Here is a 19019-nt window from a genome sequence, read left to right as displayed (position 1 = left end):
TTGGTGTTTCTTCCTAGGGAATAGCATGGGAAGGGGTCTTATTATTTATACCAACCTGGAATGCAATTGTCTACGTCATATGTATGCTTAAATGTTTAAATTCCAAGGCCTTTCTCTATAGTGGAATAGAGGTAGGAATCACTTTCATAGGGGCAGGTCGATATACGCACATATATTGGTGCTCGGATAGAAACTTAATTACGAAACAAAATGAATTTTATGATAATATATAACGGAATCAAAGAGACTTGATCGAGTAACCAATAGCTAGCATAGTGGGTAGATATTAATTTGCTCCCTTAGCATGCTAAAAGGAATTGGATTCTGAAATAGGCTTGGCTGGATAAACTTTACTTTAATAATTTTCTATGTTCCAAAACAAATTTGTATTTGCGTCAATTGAGAATATACTCTCTTTGCGTTCACAAAAAAGTATAAATAAAAGAGATGAACATTTACGTGCGGCCAAACTTCTGTAATAACATTTTTGAAAAAAAAAAAGTTAAGTTCATTTGCAAAATTGTATCTCTTTATATAGTAAATTCCTTTCATAATATTCCTGAGAGAATTTGAGCATTTATACATTGTTATTATTTTTTTTCATATTTTGATTTAATTATTTTGTACCCTTTTATATTCATTATTTTTTATCAGATAAAAGGAAAAATATCATTACTATGGCCTATGGGTACAGGGGTACCCTTTTCTATTCATTATTTGTAAGTAACCTAGTTCTCTAAGCATTCTCACAAAACTAGTGGATAATCCACTTATAAGTTATATAACAATAATTGATTGTACTTTTTGTAACATAAGATTGTTTAATTTTAACGTTAAACTTGTGAAGTTTTTTATAAACCGATAAGGTGATCACACTACTAGAAAAGTACGGTTCTATAACAAACATTCTAAGACGGTCATAATACGACGCGCTGACATGTCTCTTAGCTTGCTCAGCAATCTCTAAAAGCTCCCTTAACGGTTCTTGTCATTGAAAAGGTTGGCTGTTTCAGGTGGCTGAAGACCATGATGAGTCCTCTGTGCATAAGATGGAAATAGGTCAGGCCGGCCTACGGGGGCCTACGACCTGACCTACATAAAATCTGACCTGCACTAACCTATTTAATTAAAAGGTTAGGTTCAGACTTTTTTAAAAGCATATTAAATTAAATAGACTAGGCTTAGGCTTATTAAAAAGCTTTATAAGCCTGATAGGCCGGCCTATATATATGTATATATACTTATACTATTTTTTGGATACCAATATATACTTATATTATTTTTTTGATACAATTAATATGTTTTTAAAACTAGCAGACTCTGATTACACAACTGCTCCATAAACTTCCATTCCTATAATTAAGTAAGACTTTAATTACAATTTAGGTGTGACTCATGTGCCCCTTTATATTCTTCATTATTTTTATTAGTTTTCCTATTTCCTATTCCTGTTAACGTTTCCTTTTTCTTTTAACTTTCCTATTGCGTTCCTATATTCCAGAGCAAACAAAATCATATCCTTTAATTTAGGTGTGAGTCATGTGCCCTTTTATATTCCTCATTATTTTTATTGGCTATTAATGTTTCCTTTTCCTATTAGGTTTCCTTTTTCTTTTAACTTTCCTATTACGTTCCTATTCCAGAGCAAACAAAAATCATATCCTTTAATTTAGGTGTGAGTTATGTGTCCCTTTATATTCCTCATTATTTTTATTGGTTTTCCTATTCCTGTTGACGTTTCCTTTTCCTATTAGGTTTTCTTTTTCTTTTAACTATTACGTTCCTATTCTATTCTAGAGCAAACAAAAATCGTATCCTTTTCACTTCAAGCTTTGATAAAGGTAAAACTTCAAAACCTTGCCATTTTCTCTTTCATCTTGTTATTCCTTTAACAAGTTTCATTATGAGTCTTGATTTAGGCATGTTCACGTTGGTTTTTTGTTACTTGGTGATATATGATTTCTATCAATACTTTTTTGCATGTCATTATAACTATTATATTTAGATAGCTTTTTCATTACAAAGGCAATGTAGTTTTGGGACATCAATTTTAATGGTTCCTCTTGTTGTTGTCCTATGTTGTGTCATGTTTTAATTCATATTTTTACTATGTTTAGCAGATGTCTTCTCCCTTGGAAATTAGTGAACCAATAACATCCACTCATACAAATGATAATGAGGTGAATGTACAAGTTCCTACAGATTCAACTCAAGTAGAAGCTAACAATGAAGAAAATGAACATCAAGAACCAGTTGTCAGGAGAAAGAGGAAAAAAACTTTAGTTGTTTGGAATGATTTTGATGAAATGGAAATCTCCCCTGGGGTGAAGAAAGTTGTTTTGTAGATACTGCAAAAGTAAAATTGCTACTGGTGGAACTGGGTCAAGTACTACCCATTTGAAAAGACATTCCAACAGTTGCATTCAAAAGTAAGGCTAAAACAACTGCTGAAAGTAGACAACCCACCATTCCATTCCAGCCTTCAAATTCAAATAACCCTTTTATGATTCCTAGTGTTAGATACTCTAATGAAAAGATGAGGGAAATAATTGCAATTGCTATCATGGTTCATGAATATCCTTTTAGTGTTGTTGAGGATTCTATTTGGATGTGGGCCTTCCAATATGCAAACCCTAATTTTCATAAGATTACTCATAAAACTGCAAGAAATGATTGTTTGGCACTATTTGAGATGGAGAAGAAAACATTGAAGAAATTGTTAGAAAGTGTGAGCAAGATCAGTTTAACTACAGATATGTGGAAATCTAGCCATCAAGTAGTTGAATATATGATTATTACTGGACATTTCATTGACGCGGGATGGAATCTTCAAAAAAGAGTTTTATGTTTTGTGAAAGTGCCTGCTCCAAAGCGTGGTATTGATGTTGCTGATGCTATTTTTAAGTGTTTGAAAACTTGGGGGATTGAAAATAAAGTTTTTTCAATATCTGTGGATAATGCCTCTTACAATGACTCATGCATAAGATGTCTCAAAGAGAATATATCTCTAAGTAGTAAGTTATTCCTTGGTGGCTCTTTGTTTCATGTTAGATGTTGTGCTCACATATTGAATTTGTTAGTGCAAGATGACCTTAGTACAATTAAGGATATCATTTTCAATATTCGTGAAAGTGTCAAATATATTAACCACAACGATGCAAGACTAAAGGCATTTTGTGATGTTGTTGAGCAAAAACGCTTGAAAGAAAGGAAACTTGTTATTGATTGTCCAACAAGATGGAATTCAACCTTTAATATGTTGTCAACTGCTTTGAAATTTAAGACTGCATTTGCTTCTTACAAAGAAAGAGAGCCTCACTATAATTATGCACCTTTACTTGAGGAGTGGAATCAAGTTGAGAAAGTTTGTAAGCTGCTAGAAGTTTTTAATCTTGCTACTCATGTCATTTCAGGTATAATAACAATTTATTTTTTTTGTATTTTATTAGATCACTTTGTTATCCCTAAAAGTCTTTAATATAACTATTATTTAAACGCAAGTAGTGAGTATCCGACTGCAAATTTGTATTTGGCAGAAGTTTGGAAGGTTAAACAAATACTTGATAAGGAGATTGAAGATGAAGATCTCTTCATGAGGGAAATGGTAGGTCCAATGAAGAAAAAGTTTGACAAATATTGGGGGGAATGTAATATGTTGATGGCTATCGCAAGTGTTTTGGATCCTAGGTGCGAATTTCATATGGTGAGTATATGTTTTCCCTTGATATATTCTAAAGAAGTTGTTGATGAGAATATAAAGAAGGTGAAAAGTTCATTTGAAGAATTGTATGATGAGTATGTAGGTCTATGTTTACAAGAGTCTACGTCTAGTGTTGTTAATTTGGATGATAATATTTCATCATCCTCCTAATTCAATACTTCAGTTGTCACTAGTTTTGACGAAATTATGAGCATGCTACGTGAAAAGGAAGTTGTTTCTCCTATAAAATCAGAATTGCAAGATTATCTTGATGAAGGTATTTATGTTCCTAACACTAATTCCTTTAGTGCTTTGGACTGGTGGAGGAACAATAACATGAAATATAAGATATTGTCTAAGATGGCTGCTGATATACTAGTTATTCCAATTTCAACTGTGGCATCGGAGTCCACATTTAGTGCTGGAGGTAGAGTAATTGATGAATTTCACTCTAAATTAAACGAAGAATCTGTTGAAGCTCTAATTTGTGGTGGAGATTGGTTTCGTCAGAAATATAATGTGAAGAAAAAATCAAAGGTTAATCTTACTTATTTTAATTTTTATAAGTAATATTTAATCATTTTTTAGCAACTTGTTCATTTATTTATGAAGTGTTTTTCCATCCAGTAACTAACATATATGTATTTTTCTTCTTATTTTGAAGGCTGAAAAAGAAGAGATACAAATCACATTGAAGTTTTGATTGTCTTGTCTGGTTAGAGAGCTTGCATGCTGCATTGAAATTCTTATGGTGAATCTAGAGGAACTAATGATGAAATGACGTTACTATTAATTTTATTGGTAGATATTTTATGTACCAGTTCTGTTCAAATGGAATGGAGATGTAGACTTTATTTTTTGGTTGTAATAATTAATATGTTGGTTTGATAGACTTGGATGATGCTACCTCAAGTACGGGGTTTTCTTTTGTTTTGGATTATTTTATATCATCTGGTGATTTCTGTTTATATTATTAATATATTTGTAGGACTACCAACTACATTAACGTTAGATTAAAAATTAAGGCAAATTATATATTAAGGCCTTGTTTAGCCTATTATAGAAGGTGTTTTATTTTTTTTTTTGGTAAAAAAAACTAGGAATATTACAGATATAATGTGAAAAAGGCTTTTAAAAAGGCTATTAGGCCAGACTAGGCTTTTAAAAAGGTCAGGCCGAGCCAAAATAAAAGCCTTTGATAGGTTATAGGTCAGGCTCAGGCCTCAAAAATTCATCGTAGGCTAGACTCAGACATTTTAAAGTCTGGCCTGGCCTGGCCTATTCCCACCCCTATCTGTGCAGCTGCCCACTGTGCTTCTCTCCCTTCTTGATGTAGCTCCATGTGGAGCTTGTAGGCCTTGGATCTTCTTCATCAATGGATTCCTTTACTTCTTGAGGTCTGATTGTAGCGGAATGGAGAAGGAGAAAGATGAATGGAGACGCCACTTCAAGTAGAAGATGAGTCTAGAAGAAGCTCACCACCATAGGAAGTCATGGATAAGAGCTTAAAGGTAGAAGAAGATGAATGAAGGGAGAGAAAGAGAAGAGCATGAAATTTAGTGCCTCTAAAGAAGTCTGAACTTTGAAGTTTAATTCTCAAATGATCAAAGTTGAAAAAATGCACACACATGACCTCTATTTATAGCCTAAGTGTCACACAAAATTGGAGGGAAATTTGAATTTCAATTCAAATTGTTGGATCGAGTGGCCTCAGAATAATAATGAAGGGGGGGTTGAATTAATTATTCCTAAACCTTTACTAAATAAAAAAACTACTCTTTTAAGGCTTTTACTAAATTGTTAAGAGAATGAGGAGTAGAAGAAAAACTTAACAGAAAGTAAAAGCAGAAATTAAATGCACAGCGGAAAGTAAAATAGTAGGGAAGAAGGAAACAAACACACAAGAGTTTTTATACTGGTTCGGCAACAACCCGTGCCTACATCCAGTCCCCAAGCGACCTGCAGTCCTTGGGATTTCTTTCAACCTTGTAAAAATCCTTTTACAAGCAAAGATCCACAAGGGATGTACCATCCCTTGTTCTCTTTGAACCTAGTGGATGTACCCTCCACTAGAACTGATCCACAAGAGATGTACCCTCTCTTGTTCTCAGTCAAACCCAAGTAGATGTACCCTCTACTTGTACCACAAAGGATGTACCCTCCAATGTGTTAAGACAAAGATCTCAGGCCGTTAAACCTTTGATACTTTGGGAATGGGGATACAAAAAAATTCTTAGGTGGTTAGTCCTTTGAACACTTTTGTATTAGGGAAAGGGAAGAATCAAAAGAATTCTCAGACTGTGTCCTTTTGAATTCTTTGACAAGGGAGAAGGGAGACACAAAAGAATTCAGGCGGTTAGTCCTTTTTTCTTTTGGAAAAGGGAGAAGAGAGACACAAAAAGAATCCAGGCGGTTAGTCCTTGGCGAATCCTTTTTGGCAAAGGGAGAAGGGAATGAAAAAGATGAATAGCACAAGTTTTTGAACAAAGAACTTTTCTTGGAAGATAAAGTTTTGAACAAAAACTTTTAGAAAGATGAAGAGAAGATGAAACAGAACAACTGTTGAAAGAGATGAAAGAAAATATTGAAAGATGATTGAAAGAAATGATTGAGATGAATTGATTGAAAGATTGCTTAGAAAGATTGATTGAGAATACAAAACAAAGCCTTGCTTTTATAGACTCTTCATGTATGGTCAAGAGAACCATTTTGAAGAGTTATAACTTTTAGAAAAACTTAAAACCAATTTGAAAAAGTCAAAAACCATTTGAAAAGTTACATCTTTTGATTTATTCAGAAACAACCACTGGTAATCGATTACCAAATCAGTGTAATCGATTACACAAAGCTTTTAGTGAAAGGATGTGACTCTTCACATTTGAATTTGAATTTCAGCGTTCAAAGGCACTGGTAGTCGATTACCAAAACATTGTAATCGATTACAGATTTTTTGAAATCAATTGGAACATTGTAAATTCATTTGAAAACTTTTTCAAATCCATTTTGCTACTGGTAATCGATTACAACAATTTGGTAATCGATTACCAGAGAGTAAAAACTCTTTGGTAAACATGTTTTGAGAAAAATCCATGTGCTACTCAGTTTTTGAAAAAAAAACCTTTTCATACTTATCTTAATTAAGTCTTCTCTTGATTCTTGAATCTTGAGTCTTGAATCTTGTTCTTGATTATTCTTGATTCTTGATTCTTGAAAACTTGAAACTTGAAACTTCTCTTGAATCTTTCTCTTGATTCTTGAATTCTTTGGCATCATCAAAATAACCTTTGAAGGCATTGCTTCCACAATCTCCCCCTTTTTGATGATGACAACCCTGAAATCAAGAAACACATACACATTCTTTTTCCTAGTCGATCACTCACTTAATTCTCCATATTCTCCCCCTTTGTCTATAAATTTTTTAAAACACAATCACCTTTTTCCTAAGACTAAGTACTAATTGACTATCAACACTTACCAAGATGAGTTTTTATTATCATAGAAGGTTTTATCATATCAAAATAATTTTTTTTGAAATACAATATAATAATTTTGAAAAGCATAAAAAATATTTTGAACAATCAATCAAGTAATTCAAACATATCAAACAAGAATTATACAAGGATTGAAGGATATAGATCACAGACATTATCAAACATTCAAATTTGTTAAAGATAATTTAAAAACTTAGAAAGTTCAAAGAACTCAATCAATCATGTAATCATTATTTTCTCTAAAACCTATCTGCTCAATATCTTTATCATGCTCATGCTTGATAACACATTTTTCAGAATCAAAAAGATACTTTATATATGAAAATTCTTATATAAAAATAAATAAATATAACATAATGGATTTTGAAAAACTTTATGAATGAACCTTAAGCAAGTAATTCACATGTCATATTTAAAAATTATGCAAGAATCATACAAGAGATATAAAACCATACATAAATGACTAATTACATATCACATCAAAAATCATGCACAATCATTTTAAAAATATATATTATCAAAATAATCAACATAACTTTTAAATATAAAAAATCATAATAGCTTTCAAGAATAATCAATCATCAATCATTTCAAATTAACTAAATTTAATTAACAATCAACTAACTATGCACAATAGTTTCAAAAAAAAAATTCAAATTTCAAATTTTTTAAATTTCAATTTCAAATTTTAAATTTGAAATTTGAAATTTCAAATTTCAAATTCCAACTTCCAGTAACTTCCTTTTTCATTTTCAACTTTCAACTTCCAATAACTTCCAAATTTTAATTTTGAAACTTCCAATAACTTCCAAATTTTATTTTTCAAACTTTCAATAACTTCCAAATTTTAATTTTCAAACTTCTAAAAAGTTGGACAAAAAAAAATCAATCATGTATATTGAAATTCTTTTAAATTAAATATAGTTAATTAATCATGATAAATTTTAACATAATCAAATAATTTTGGACTTATCTTCAATTTATAGAACTAAGTCTGTTCTACTATAATCAATTACACATAGTGGTAATTGATTACCAGAGAATTTAAATAATAAATATTAAGTATCAAAGAACAATCATCATCACATATGATGGTAATTATTTACTTAATTCAATAATTATATTATGTCAAAACAAACAAAAAATAAGCAATTTAGGCATTAATCAATTCAAACAAAATTCAATTAATCATATATATTAAAAATTAAAACTAAATATAATTAACTAAACATTGTAAACACAATCAAATAATTTCAACAATTATTTTCAATTAGCCACAAAAATAACTTACCTGAAAATACTAATCATACCTTAATTCATAGAGATGACTTAGATGTTACCTCTTTTGAGATTTTACTAATATTGTTGTCGCCGTATGTAACATGTCCACTTTTCTTGGGGGAAATAGTTGTGAATTTGGATACATCACCCGTCATGTGCTTGGAACATCCACTGTCTATGTATCACTTCTTCCATACAGAATCTTCTTTGTTATTCTCATCAGATTTTGTCATGAGACACAAGTTGGCTTGGTCTTCATCATGATCTTGGAATAACCTGTTTCTGAAAATACTTTTGAAAAACAAAGAATCTAAAGAGGCCATTAATCTTGAAGTTGTTAGACTATCTACAAGAAACCTTCTCTGATACCACTTGTTGGATCGAGTGGCCTCAAAATCATTATGAAGGGGGGGGGGTTGAATTAATTATTCCTAAACCTTTACTAATTAAGAAATTACTCTTTTAAGGCTTTTACTAAATTGTTAAGAGAATGAGGAGTAGAAGAGAAACTTAACAGAAAGTAAAAGCGAAAATTAAATGCACAGCGGAAAGTAAAAGAGTAGGGAAGAAGGAAACAAACACACAAGAGTTTTTATACTGGTTCAGCAACAATCCGTGCCTACATCCATTCCCCAAGCGACCTGCGGTCCTTGAGATTTCTTTCAACCTTGTAAAAATCCTTTTACAAGCAAAGATCCACAAGGGATGTACCCTCCCTTGTTCTCTTTGAACCTAGTGGATGTACCCTCCACTAGAACTGATCCACAAGAGATGTACCCTCTCTTGTTCTCAGTCAAACCCAAGTAGATGTACCCTCTAGATGAATAGCACAAGTTTTTGAACAAAGTTATAACTTTTAGAAAAACTTAAAACCAATTTGAAAAAGTCAAAAACCATTTGAAAAGTTACATCTTTTGATTTATTCAGAAACAACCACTGATAATCGATTACCAAATCAGTGTAATCGATTACACAAAGCTTTTAGTGAAAGGATGTGACTATTCACATTTGAATTTGAATTTCAATGTTCAAAGGCATTGGTAATCGATTACCAAAACATTGTAATCGATTACAGCTTTTTTGAAATCAATTGGAACGTTGTAAATTCATTTGAAAACTTTTTCAAATCCATTTTGCTACTGGTAATCGATTACAACAATTTGGTAATCGATTACCAGAGAGTAAAAACTCTTTGGTAAACATGTTTTGAGAAAGATCCATGTGCTACTCAGTTTTTGAAAAAAAAACCTTTTCATACTTATCTTGATTATGTCTTCTCTTGATTCTTATCTTGAGTCTTGAATCTTGTTCTTGATTATTCTTGATTCTTGAAAACTTGAAACTTGAAACTTCTCTTGAATCTTTCTCTTTATTCTTGAATTCTTTGGCATCATCAAAATAACCTTTGAAGGCATTGCTTCCACACAAATTTCACTTGAATTTGAAATTGAATTTGTGGAGCCAAATTTTGGAGCCAAAATTTCACTAATTATGATTAGTGAATTTCAGTTATGGTTCAGCCCACTAATCCAAGATCAATTCCAAGATTCTCCGCTAAGTGTGCTTAAGTGTCATGAGGCATGTAAAACATGAAGGACATGTACAAAGTGTGACTATATGATGTGGCAAAGTGTGACTATATGATGTGGCAATAGGGTGTAGTAAGCAAATTCTCACCCCCGTCTAAAATTTAATTGGATTGGGCTTCTACCAATTCAATTAAATTTATTTCCCAACACACACATCAAATATTCACTTGGTGCACGTGAAATTACTAGACTACCCTAATACAAAAACTAGTCTAGGTGCTCTGAAATACAAGGGCTGAAAAATCCTATATTTCTAGTGTACCCTACCTATATTATAGAACCCTAAATACAAGGACCAAATATAATGATATCCTAATCTAATATGTACAAAGATAATTGGACCCAACCTTGGCCCATGGGCTCAGAAATCTACCCTGAGGTTCATGAGAATCCTAGGGTCTTCTTCAGCAGCTCTAGCCCAATCCTCTTGGAGCCTCTTGCTCATGGCTCTAGTGACTAGTCCCTTCCTAGGGAGGATTGCATCACTTCTTTGCCATAGTCTCTTTATAGTGAAGGTAGTCTATCATAAACAAGTTTTCAACTTTAAAGTCTCTGAATTAAGATCAACTATGCAATTTTTAATAAAAGAATAATGGAGATGAAGAAATTACCTTGTTCTCCAAAAAATTATTCCAAGCCTTCCCACTCAGAACAGCGGATTGCGAATTTGAGTATATCTAGAGGGATATATGTCACTACACAGTAGAGGCAAATTACACCAGCCCAACCCCATCCCATTCCTTGAATTCTTGCAAATCCCTAGTTAGCATATACTTCAATTTAACTAACTAACTATTTGTTATCCTAGCTATCCTAACTAACTGACAGCTAACATACATCTTTCTCCTAGCTAGTTGTCCTAGCTATCCTAACTAACTGGCAACCACAACCTACAGTTGGAGCCAAGACATGCAACCCTGTCTGATTCTCCTTACCCCGAGCATAGGATAGCAATCACAAAATCACTTAAAGAACTGCAACTTAGTTTTTGTGCAGTCAAACTTGGATAGTTTTGAGATCATTAAAAAATGAAAAGGAAGATGCATGAGATTTGCCAACTAAATATAGAATATTTGATGTATATCCATACTGCATCAACTTACATTGACTTCACCCATTGAATCACAACTCGGTAATTAAAATGTAACACTAATACAACAATAAATATGCTTTATCCTTTTCTTCAAGGACCTCTATACCTGTTCCAATATACTTATATAGTAATAGTAGTATATAGAAGACTGTATTCATAAATCACAAGTTAACATAAATTGGTATTCAATAGCACTATCACCTTGCTCTATAAAATTCGTACCTCTAATTAGATTCAGTTCCTCCAACCCTACTTCATAGCCATTTAGAATGCCCAAACAAACATTCCATTATTTTGTGGCACAAAAGTATAAAATAAAATCCTTTCTTCTCCAATAAAATCATTTCTTTTAGTTACCTAGAATCAACCTCAACGGTCTACCATATACATTAGCAAAACCATTACGTAAGTTAAAGTACTTTCTCTTCATTTATTTTTTCCTTTTACAATTTGAATCTTAATTATGAAACTGCCATCATCTTATAGAAAAACTGCGTCATGCTCAAGGAAAGGATGCAAATATAAGAATATAGTGAAAATTGTTTTAACTGATCCACGACACTGGTGGTAATTGGTAAGCATGAGAGTTCAAGTAAGTGTAATAACTTCCAGTGTAAAAAACAGCAGTCAGACTTCTAACCCCAGTTTTCCTTCCTCTAAACACAAGTTCAACTAGCCCTGCTGTAGCAAACCAGATTACAATGTTGCCCTTGAGGTCTTGCAATCCCAATTCTTCAGGTTGCATCAACTTTAGCAACTCCTCCACAAAGTGAACACGGTTTGCTCCCATTGCTATGTGGAGGAGTGTGGCCCACCCCCCTTTGTTATGGCCGATTTGAGTAGTGACCCATCTTGATCCAATAGTTTTGTAGCTTCTTTCCAGTCACCTTTGAGTGATGCTCTATCAAGTGGGACACATTGGGTGAGGTATCTACCCTTGGCTTCTTCTGCAACAAGTTTATTTGTGGAAATTAAATGAGGGTCAAAACTCTAAACATTTGATATAGAATCCTATGAAGTTTGGACTACTAAATAGTGCAATTCATGGTATATGTGTGATTATTGTTAGGATTAGTATTTTAATGTAGATATAGAAAACATCTAAATTAGACACACTTGAAAACAAATGCAATTTTGCTCCTTTTATAAGCTGAATGATTTTGTCATAAATTGAACCCTAAACTTAAATAATTATCTCCTGATACCTTGCTTAGATTCTAGGAGAGCATATGGTTCAAGGCAAAATTTACCCCAAATTTGGGGGAGTAAAGTCAGTTAGAATGCAAAGAAAAGGTAAAGCATCAGCACACTCAACAAATAAGTTGTATGTTAAAAAAAAAGAAAAGAATAAATTGTGCTGTTACAATAAGGTCAAAAGCAAATTAAGAGGAAAAGATAGTGAGAAAGCTACTTGTATGACACAAGATCATATGGATAAGTCTAGGACTTATGCTCTCTTTGAATCTAAACCTTTGAATCCTAGAAAAACCAATGAATTTTTGTAGCCAAGCCTCACTACAAGCCTGAGAAAGTCCTTTTGATTCTATTTATGCATTTATGACTTTATGGCATGAGATAAAATTCAAAGATTGGACCTCTTGTTAGTTGTTATGAATGAATAGCTTAAACACTTGTGCTTGAGTGAAACAGTAGCCGTGAGACTGTGGTTTAAGCTACTTTCCTTGATATCTATCTTATGATTAACTTCATCTCACTGTATAGCTCACATTTTATTCTTCTCTTTGAATAACTGCATATTTTGTGAAAGACAAGTGATGAGTGCATATTGCTTCATTTTTCTTATCATGCAATCAACAATTTTTTATGCATACACCTCTGTACATGATCACTACATGTTATTAGCACTTGAGGACAAGTGAGCTGTTCTCTATTGCTTGAGGACAAGCAAAACTGTAAATTTGGGGGAGTTGTTAGTCGATGAATACGACTAACTTTTGTGTATAAAACTTGTGTAAATTGTATCAAACTTCCCCAATTTATGGTTGTTTTGTAGTTTTATAAGTACTTTCTGTTAAGTATAGGTAATAGACACTTAATACTTCTATTTTGTGTATTTAACAATCAATTTCTCTCAATTTCAGGTGAATTAGGTGATTTGGCAAAGTATTATTTTTCACCTCCTCGCTAAGCCAATTTGCTGGCTTAGCGAGCGTCCGCTAAGCGCAACACTTAGTGGCTAAGCGCGAGGAAGGATCTAGAAGAAAATGAGCTGCACAAGTTTGTTGAGCGCACCGCTTCAGCCCATCTGCTGAGCAAGAAAAGAGCGCTAAGCGAAAATTCATTAATGTGCGCTAAGCAGATCATAATCTCGTTAAGCGCGCGAGTACAAACAAAGCCACCTATTTAAGCCTGAAATCAGATTTTGTGAAGGGAGTTTGGGCTGGGATTCAGAGCTTTGCATGTATACAAATTCTAGAGAGAGAAAGGTCCAAGTTCCAGAGAGTTTTGAGAGATTTTGCTGTGTGAAGATCTGCAGAGACTAGAGTTTGAAGCAGGAGCCGTTCTGAGAGCTTGAGATAAGTTTGTGAGTGATTGTGAGATCCTAGAGGTGAAGGAGACATCCTCACCACTTGTATTTTTGCAATCTTTCATCTTCTTCTTCTCTTTGCTGTAAAGAAGGCTTCCTAGTTATGGAAAGCTAAATCCTCTGTTGGATCTTCCCTGTAGGTACCTGATGTAAATATATTTCTATCTATTTAATGATGTTTTGTGTGTTCTCTGTGCTATCTACTTTTCACTCCAGTATGCCTTTACCTTGATCACGTAGATGCATGCTTTGTTAGGGTCATTCAATAGTGGAAACTGGTCTGATTCTAAAGTCCTTGATAATATAGGGCTAAGTTGTCGTACTATCATGAGGAATCGGGGTACAATAATTTAGTTGTGTATGTTTGTCTTAATGCGGTCCTGGTTGAGTTTAGTCCAACAAGAGGATTCTGTGGACGGTGCTTGATCAGGATTAGGCTAAACTATCATGAGGAATCGGGGTTTAGTATCTCAAGAGACACCATAGGAACACATGAGCATTGTTAGATAGAGAATATCTTTTTAGCATCAGGCACCTATTAGGATGGCCAACGTGTTTTCTACTTGTTTTCACACATCATTTCCCTCATGTGATTTTCCTTTTTGCACAGATAGTTTACATACATGTTCATATTCACCCTTATCTTTACACACCAGACACGTATTTTCTGAAATAGCTTACCAAATAACACAAGTTCCCCAAGAGTTCGATACTCGGTTCTTACCGTTTTATACTACTTGGGAGATCCAGTGCACTTGCCGGAACCGAACAGCTTAGCACAACATGCTGGGCTTAGCCTAAATCTACAATTTTTGAAACAGTAGAGGACTTGAGCTTAGCACAACAGGGCGCGCTTAGCTCAACCTCCATGAAACATAACAAGGGCTTAGCGCAGCAGGCTGCGCTTAGCCTTATACAAAGGTTGAAAAATAGAAGCAAAGTGGCACTTAGCCTGACAGGTCAGGCTTAGCGCCGATCCAAAAAATAAAAAAATTCTAAGTGTCTAAAACACTACTGATGCTTAGCGCACAGACGCGCTTAACGTACTCATCATTTTTGTTCATTAGCAGGGATGAATGTGCTTAGCGCGATCATCTGGAAATCCAAAAATTTAATAGTTGTGATGAACAGGCTAAGCGCAGCAGGCACGCTTAGTGTTAGTCGGTGAATACGACTAACTTTTGTGTATGAAACTCATGTAAATTGTATCAAACTCTTCCAATTTATGGTTATTTTGTAGTGTTATAAGTATTTTCTGTTAAGTATAGGTAATAAATACTTAGTACTTTCATTTTGTGTGTTTAATAATCATTTTCTCTCAATTTCAGGTTAATTAGGCAAGCTTTGGAAAACGTTGTTTTTCACCTTCTCGCTAAGCCAATCTGCTGGCTTAGCGAGCGTCCGCTAAGCGCAACACTCATGGGCTAAGCGCGAGGAAGACTCTAGAAGAAGATGAGTTGTACAGGTTCGCTAAGTGCACCACTTCATCTCACTAAGTGCACCGCTTCAGTTCATCCACTAAGTGAGAAAGGCACGTGCTTAGCCCAAATTCACTAATGTGCACTAAGCGATCCATAAGTGCGCTAAGCGCACGAGAACGAACAAGGCCACCTATTTAAGCCTGAAATCAGATTTTAGAAGAGAGTTTGGACTGGGATTCAGAGCTTTGCATGTCTAGGGTTTCTAGAGAGAGAAAGGTCCAAGTTCTAGAGAGTTTTGAGAGATTTTGTTGTGTGAAGATCTGCAGAGACCAGAGCTTGAAGCAGGAGCCGATTTGAAAGCTTGAGATGAGTTTGTGAGTGATTGTGAGATCCTAGAGGTGAAGGAGACATCCTCACCACTTGTATTTTTTCAATCTTTCATCTTGTTCTTCTCTTTGTTGTAAAGAAGGCTTCCTGGTTATGGAAAGCTAAATCCTCTGTTGGATCTTCCCTGTAGGTACCTGATGTAAATATATTTTTAGCTATTTGATGATGTTTTGTGTGTTCTTTGTGCTATCTGCTTCTCACTCTAGTATGCCTTTACCTTGATCACGTAGATGCATGCTTTGTTAGGGTCATTCAATAATGGAAACTGGTCTGACTCTAAAGTCCTTGATAGTACAGGGCTAAGTTGTCGTACTATCATGAGGAATCGGGGTGTGATAATTTAGTTGTGTATGTGTGTCTTAATGCGGTCCTGGTTGAGTTTAGTCTTACAAGAGGAATCTGCGGATGATGCTTGATCAGGATTAGGCTAAACTATCATGAGGAATCGGGGTTTAGTATCTTAGGAGACACCATAAGAGCACATGAACATTGTTAGATAGAGAATATTGTTTAGCATCAGGCGCCTATTAGGAAGGCGAACATGTTCTCTACTTGTTTTTACACATCATTTCTCTCGCGTGATTTTCTTTCTTTTTGCACAAATAGTTTATACACCTGTTCATATTCACACTTACCTTTACACACCAGACACCTATTTGCTGAAATAGCCTACCAAATAACACAAGTTCCCCGAGTGTTCGATTCTTGGTTCTTACCGTTTTATACTACTTGTGCGATCCGGTGCACTTGCCGGAAGCCGAACAAGTTTTTGGCACCGTTGCCGGGAAACTTGTTTTTATTTGGGAAGTTAGTTCGTCTTTAGGTGTCTATTCTTTATTTGTTATTCTTTGATTGTTTTTGTGAATATTTGTTCATAATTCCTATTCCTATTTGTATTTTGTTGTTAAACTGGATAACTGTTATTCTGTTAGTATTCTGCATGTATAGACTCTCCTGGAGGTGATCTGGTTATTCCTAAATAAGGCAACTCTTTCACCACTATATCATGAAGATTATTATCTCAATTCCATTAATGAATTGTGATTTAGCCAGAGGAGAGCATCACAAGGACAGTTGTTATTTTTATTCTATAAATAACTTTGACCGGAAACAGGAACCGGTCATGTATGACTACCATGAGGAAGAAAGAGCCCCTGATCTTGAAAGTATTTTGGCAGACTTAATGACATACCAAGCTAGCTCTAAAGGTTATTGTTATTTTATGCAACAGCAGGGAACTCAATTTGAAAGGAACTAGTCTTCTGCATGTTATCAATGGGAGTCATACCGGCAATCTGGTTATCACAATAAAGCAGAAGGACTTCTTAATCTGGATGATCTGTTAATGCAATTCAAAGATACTGTAGAGTCAATACAATAGGCCTTAAGAAGAACTGAAACTCAGATTAGTACGTTGGTGGATGACATGACTAACGCTGCGGCCAGGAAAGAGGAAGAGCATGCAGAGATTGAAATACAGCAAGAAAGCATTCGTCAAGTTACCTCCATCCATCATCAATTAACCAATGAAGAGGAAAAGCCTGAAGTCTCCAGTACTCCAGAATACCCCTACTTGGCCATTGTTGGCTATGTTGGAGGGAAAGATAAAGGTAGATTGGAACTTAGCGTGGAGGATCAAAAGATCTCTTTTGACCTCTTTGAGGCCATGAAACACTCAGATATGGGTGATTCCTGTTTCGAAGAAGAAGAGGTGGAGCAGGAAACAACATTGTTAGCCTCAACCATGATACTACAGTCTCCCTTGGAAAAAGAACATGGCTATGGGAGAGATTGCTTAGCTTGTGATGAAGAGCTCGATGATTCAAAAGACAGTTGTGTTAACCAGGTGGTTTTTGAAGAATTGGAAAAACTGAGACCAGCAGAAAAGCCCAAAGCAGAATTAAAGACCCTTTCGGCACATTTAAAGTACGTATTCCTGGAAGAAGATGAGACCAAACCTGTTATAATTAGCAACTCTTTGAAGAAAGAAGAAGAAGATCAACTAGTGCAGATTCTAAAATGACGTAAAGTGGTTATTGGTTGGCACATTTCTAATCTAAAAGGAATCAGTCCATCATATTGTATGCACAAAATCAATTTGGAAGCCAATTATAAGCCTGTGCGACAACCTAGAGAAGATTGAATCCTATAATGAAGGAGGAAGTAAGAAAAGAAGTGCTCAAGTTATTAGAGGCAGGCTTTATCTATCCAATTTCAGACAACTTATGGGTCAGTCTTGTTCAAGTTGTTCCAAAAAAAGGAGGAATGGCAGTAATAAGAAATGATCAAAATGAACTAATTCCTACCAGAACAGTCACAGGATGGAGAATGTGCGTTGATTATAGAAAGCTTAATGAAGCCACAAGAAAAGATCACTACCCGCTTCCCTTCATGGATCAAATGCTTGAGAGACTTGCAGGGCAATCTTTCTACTATTTTTTGGATGGATACTCAGGTTACAATCCTTCATGGATCACATGTCCCTTTGGTGTTTTTGCTTATCGCCGCATGTCATTTGGGTTATGTAATGCCCTCGCTACTTTCCAGAGATGTATGATGGCTATTTTTGCTGTCATGGTAGAAAAATGTATTGAAGTCTTTATGGATGATTTTTTAGTTTTTGGTGCATCTTTTGAGAACTGTTTAGCAAATCTAGAGAAAGTGTTACAACGCTGTGAAGAAACCAATCTGGTGCTTAACAGGGAAAAATGTCACTTTATGGTTCAAGAAGGCATTGTGCTGGGACACAAGATTTCTAAAAAAGGAATTAAGGTGGATAAAGCTAAATTAGATGTTATTGATAAGCTCCCACCCCCAGTCAATGTGAAAAGCATACATAGTTTTTTGGGTCATGCAGGATTTTATCGGTGATTCATTAAAGACTTCTCCAAAATTGCTAAACCCTTAAGCAATCTGTTGAACAAGGAAACTATGTTTGTATTTAATGAAGAGTGCCTAGAAGCCTTTAACACTCTCAAAGCTAAACTGGTTTATGCTCCTGTGATTATGTCACCAGACTGTGGGCAAGAGTTTGAATTGATGTGTGATGCAAGTGATTATGCAGTAGGTGTTTTACTTGGGCAGCGGAAAGGTAAAATATTCCATACCATCTATTATGCTAGCAAAGTTTTGAATGATGCTCAGATTAACTATGCCACAACTGAAAAAGAATTACTGGCAATTGTGTTTGCACTTGAGAAATTTCGGTCTTATTTGGTAGGATAAAAAATAGTAATTTACACTGATCACGCAACAATTAAATATTTGTTGCGTAAAGTTGATTCCAAGCCACGATTGATCAGATGGATACTGCTGCTTCAAGAATTTGATTTTTCATCAAGGACAAGAAAGGGTCCAAAAATGTGGTAGCAGATCACCTATCCAGATTGGTGAATGAGGATGTCACTTCAAAGGAAGCTGAAATAAGAGATAAGTTCCCTAATGAATCTTTGTTTTTGATTGTAGGGAGACCTTGGTTTGCTGATATGGCTAATTTTAAAGCAGCAGGG

General features: G+C 34.6%; 1 protein-coding gene across 1 annotated transcript; it reads left to right on the top strand.

Moving 5' to 3' along the window:
- Nucleotides 1-2536: 2536 nt before the first annotated feature.
- On the top strand, nt 2537-4403 carry LOC114410616 (zinc finger BED domain-containing protein RICESLEEPER 2-like). The gene is made up of 4 exons (XM_028374573.1): nt 2537-3413; nt 3537-3647; nt 3885-4237; nt 4365-4403. Exons 1-4 carry the CDS (start codon nt 2537-2539, stop codon nt 4401-4403), a joined length of 1380 nt encoding a protein of 459 aa, XP_028230374.1.
- The last annotated feature ends 14616 nt before the right edge of the window (nt 4404-19019 follow it).

This window comes from Glycine soja, chromosome 4, assembly GCF_004193775.1.
Source record: "Glycine soja cultivar W05 chromosome 4, ASM419377v2, whole genome shotgun sequence".
NCBI classification, from domain to species: Eukaryota; Viridiplantae; Streptophyta; class Magnoliopsida; order Fabales; family Fabaceae; genus Glycine; species Glycine soja.
This window is presented reverse-complemented; position numbering and strand designations above follow the sequence as displayed.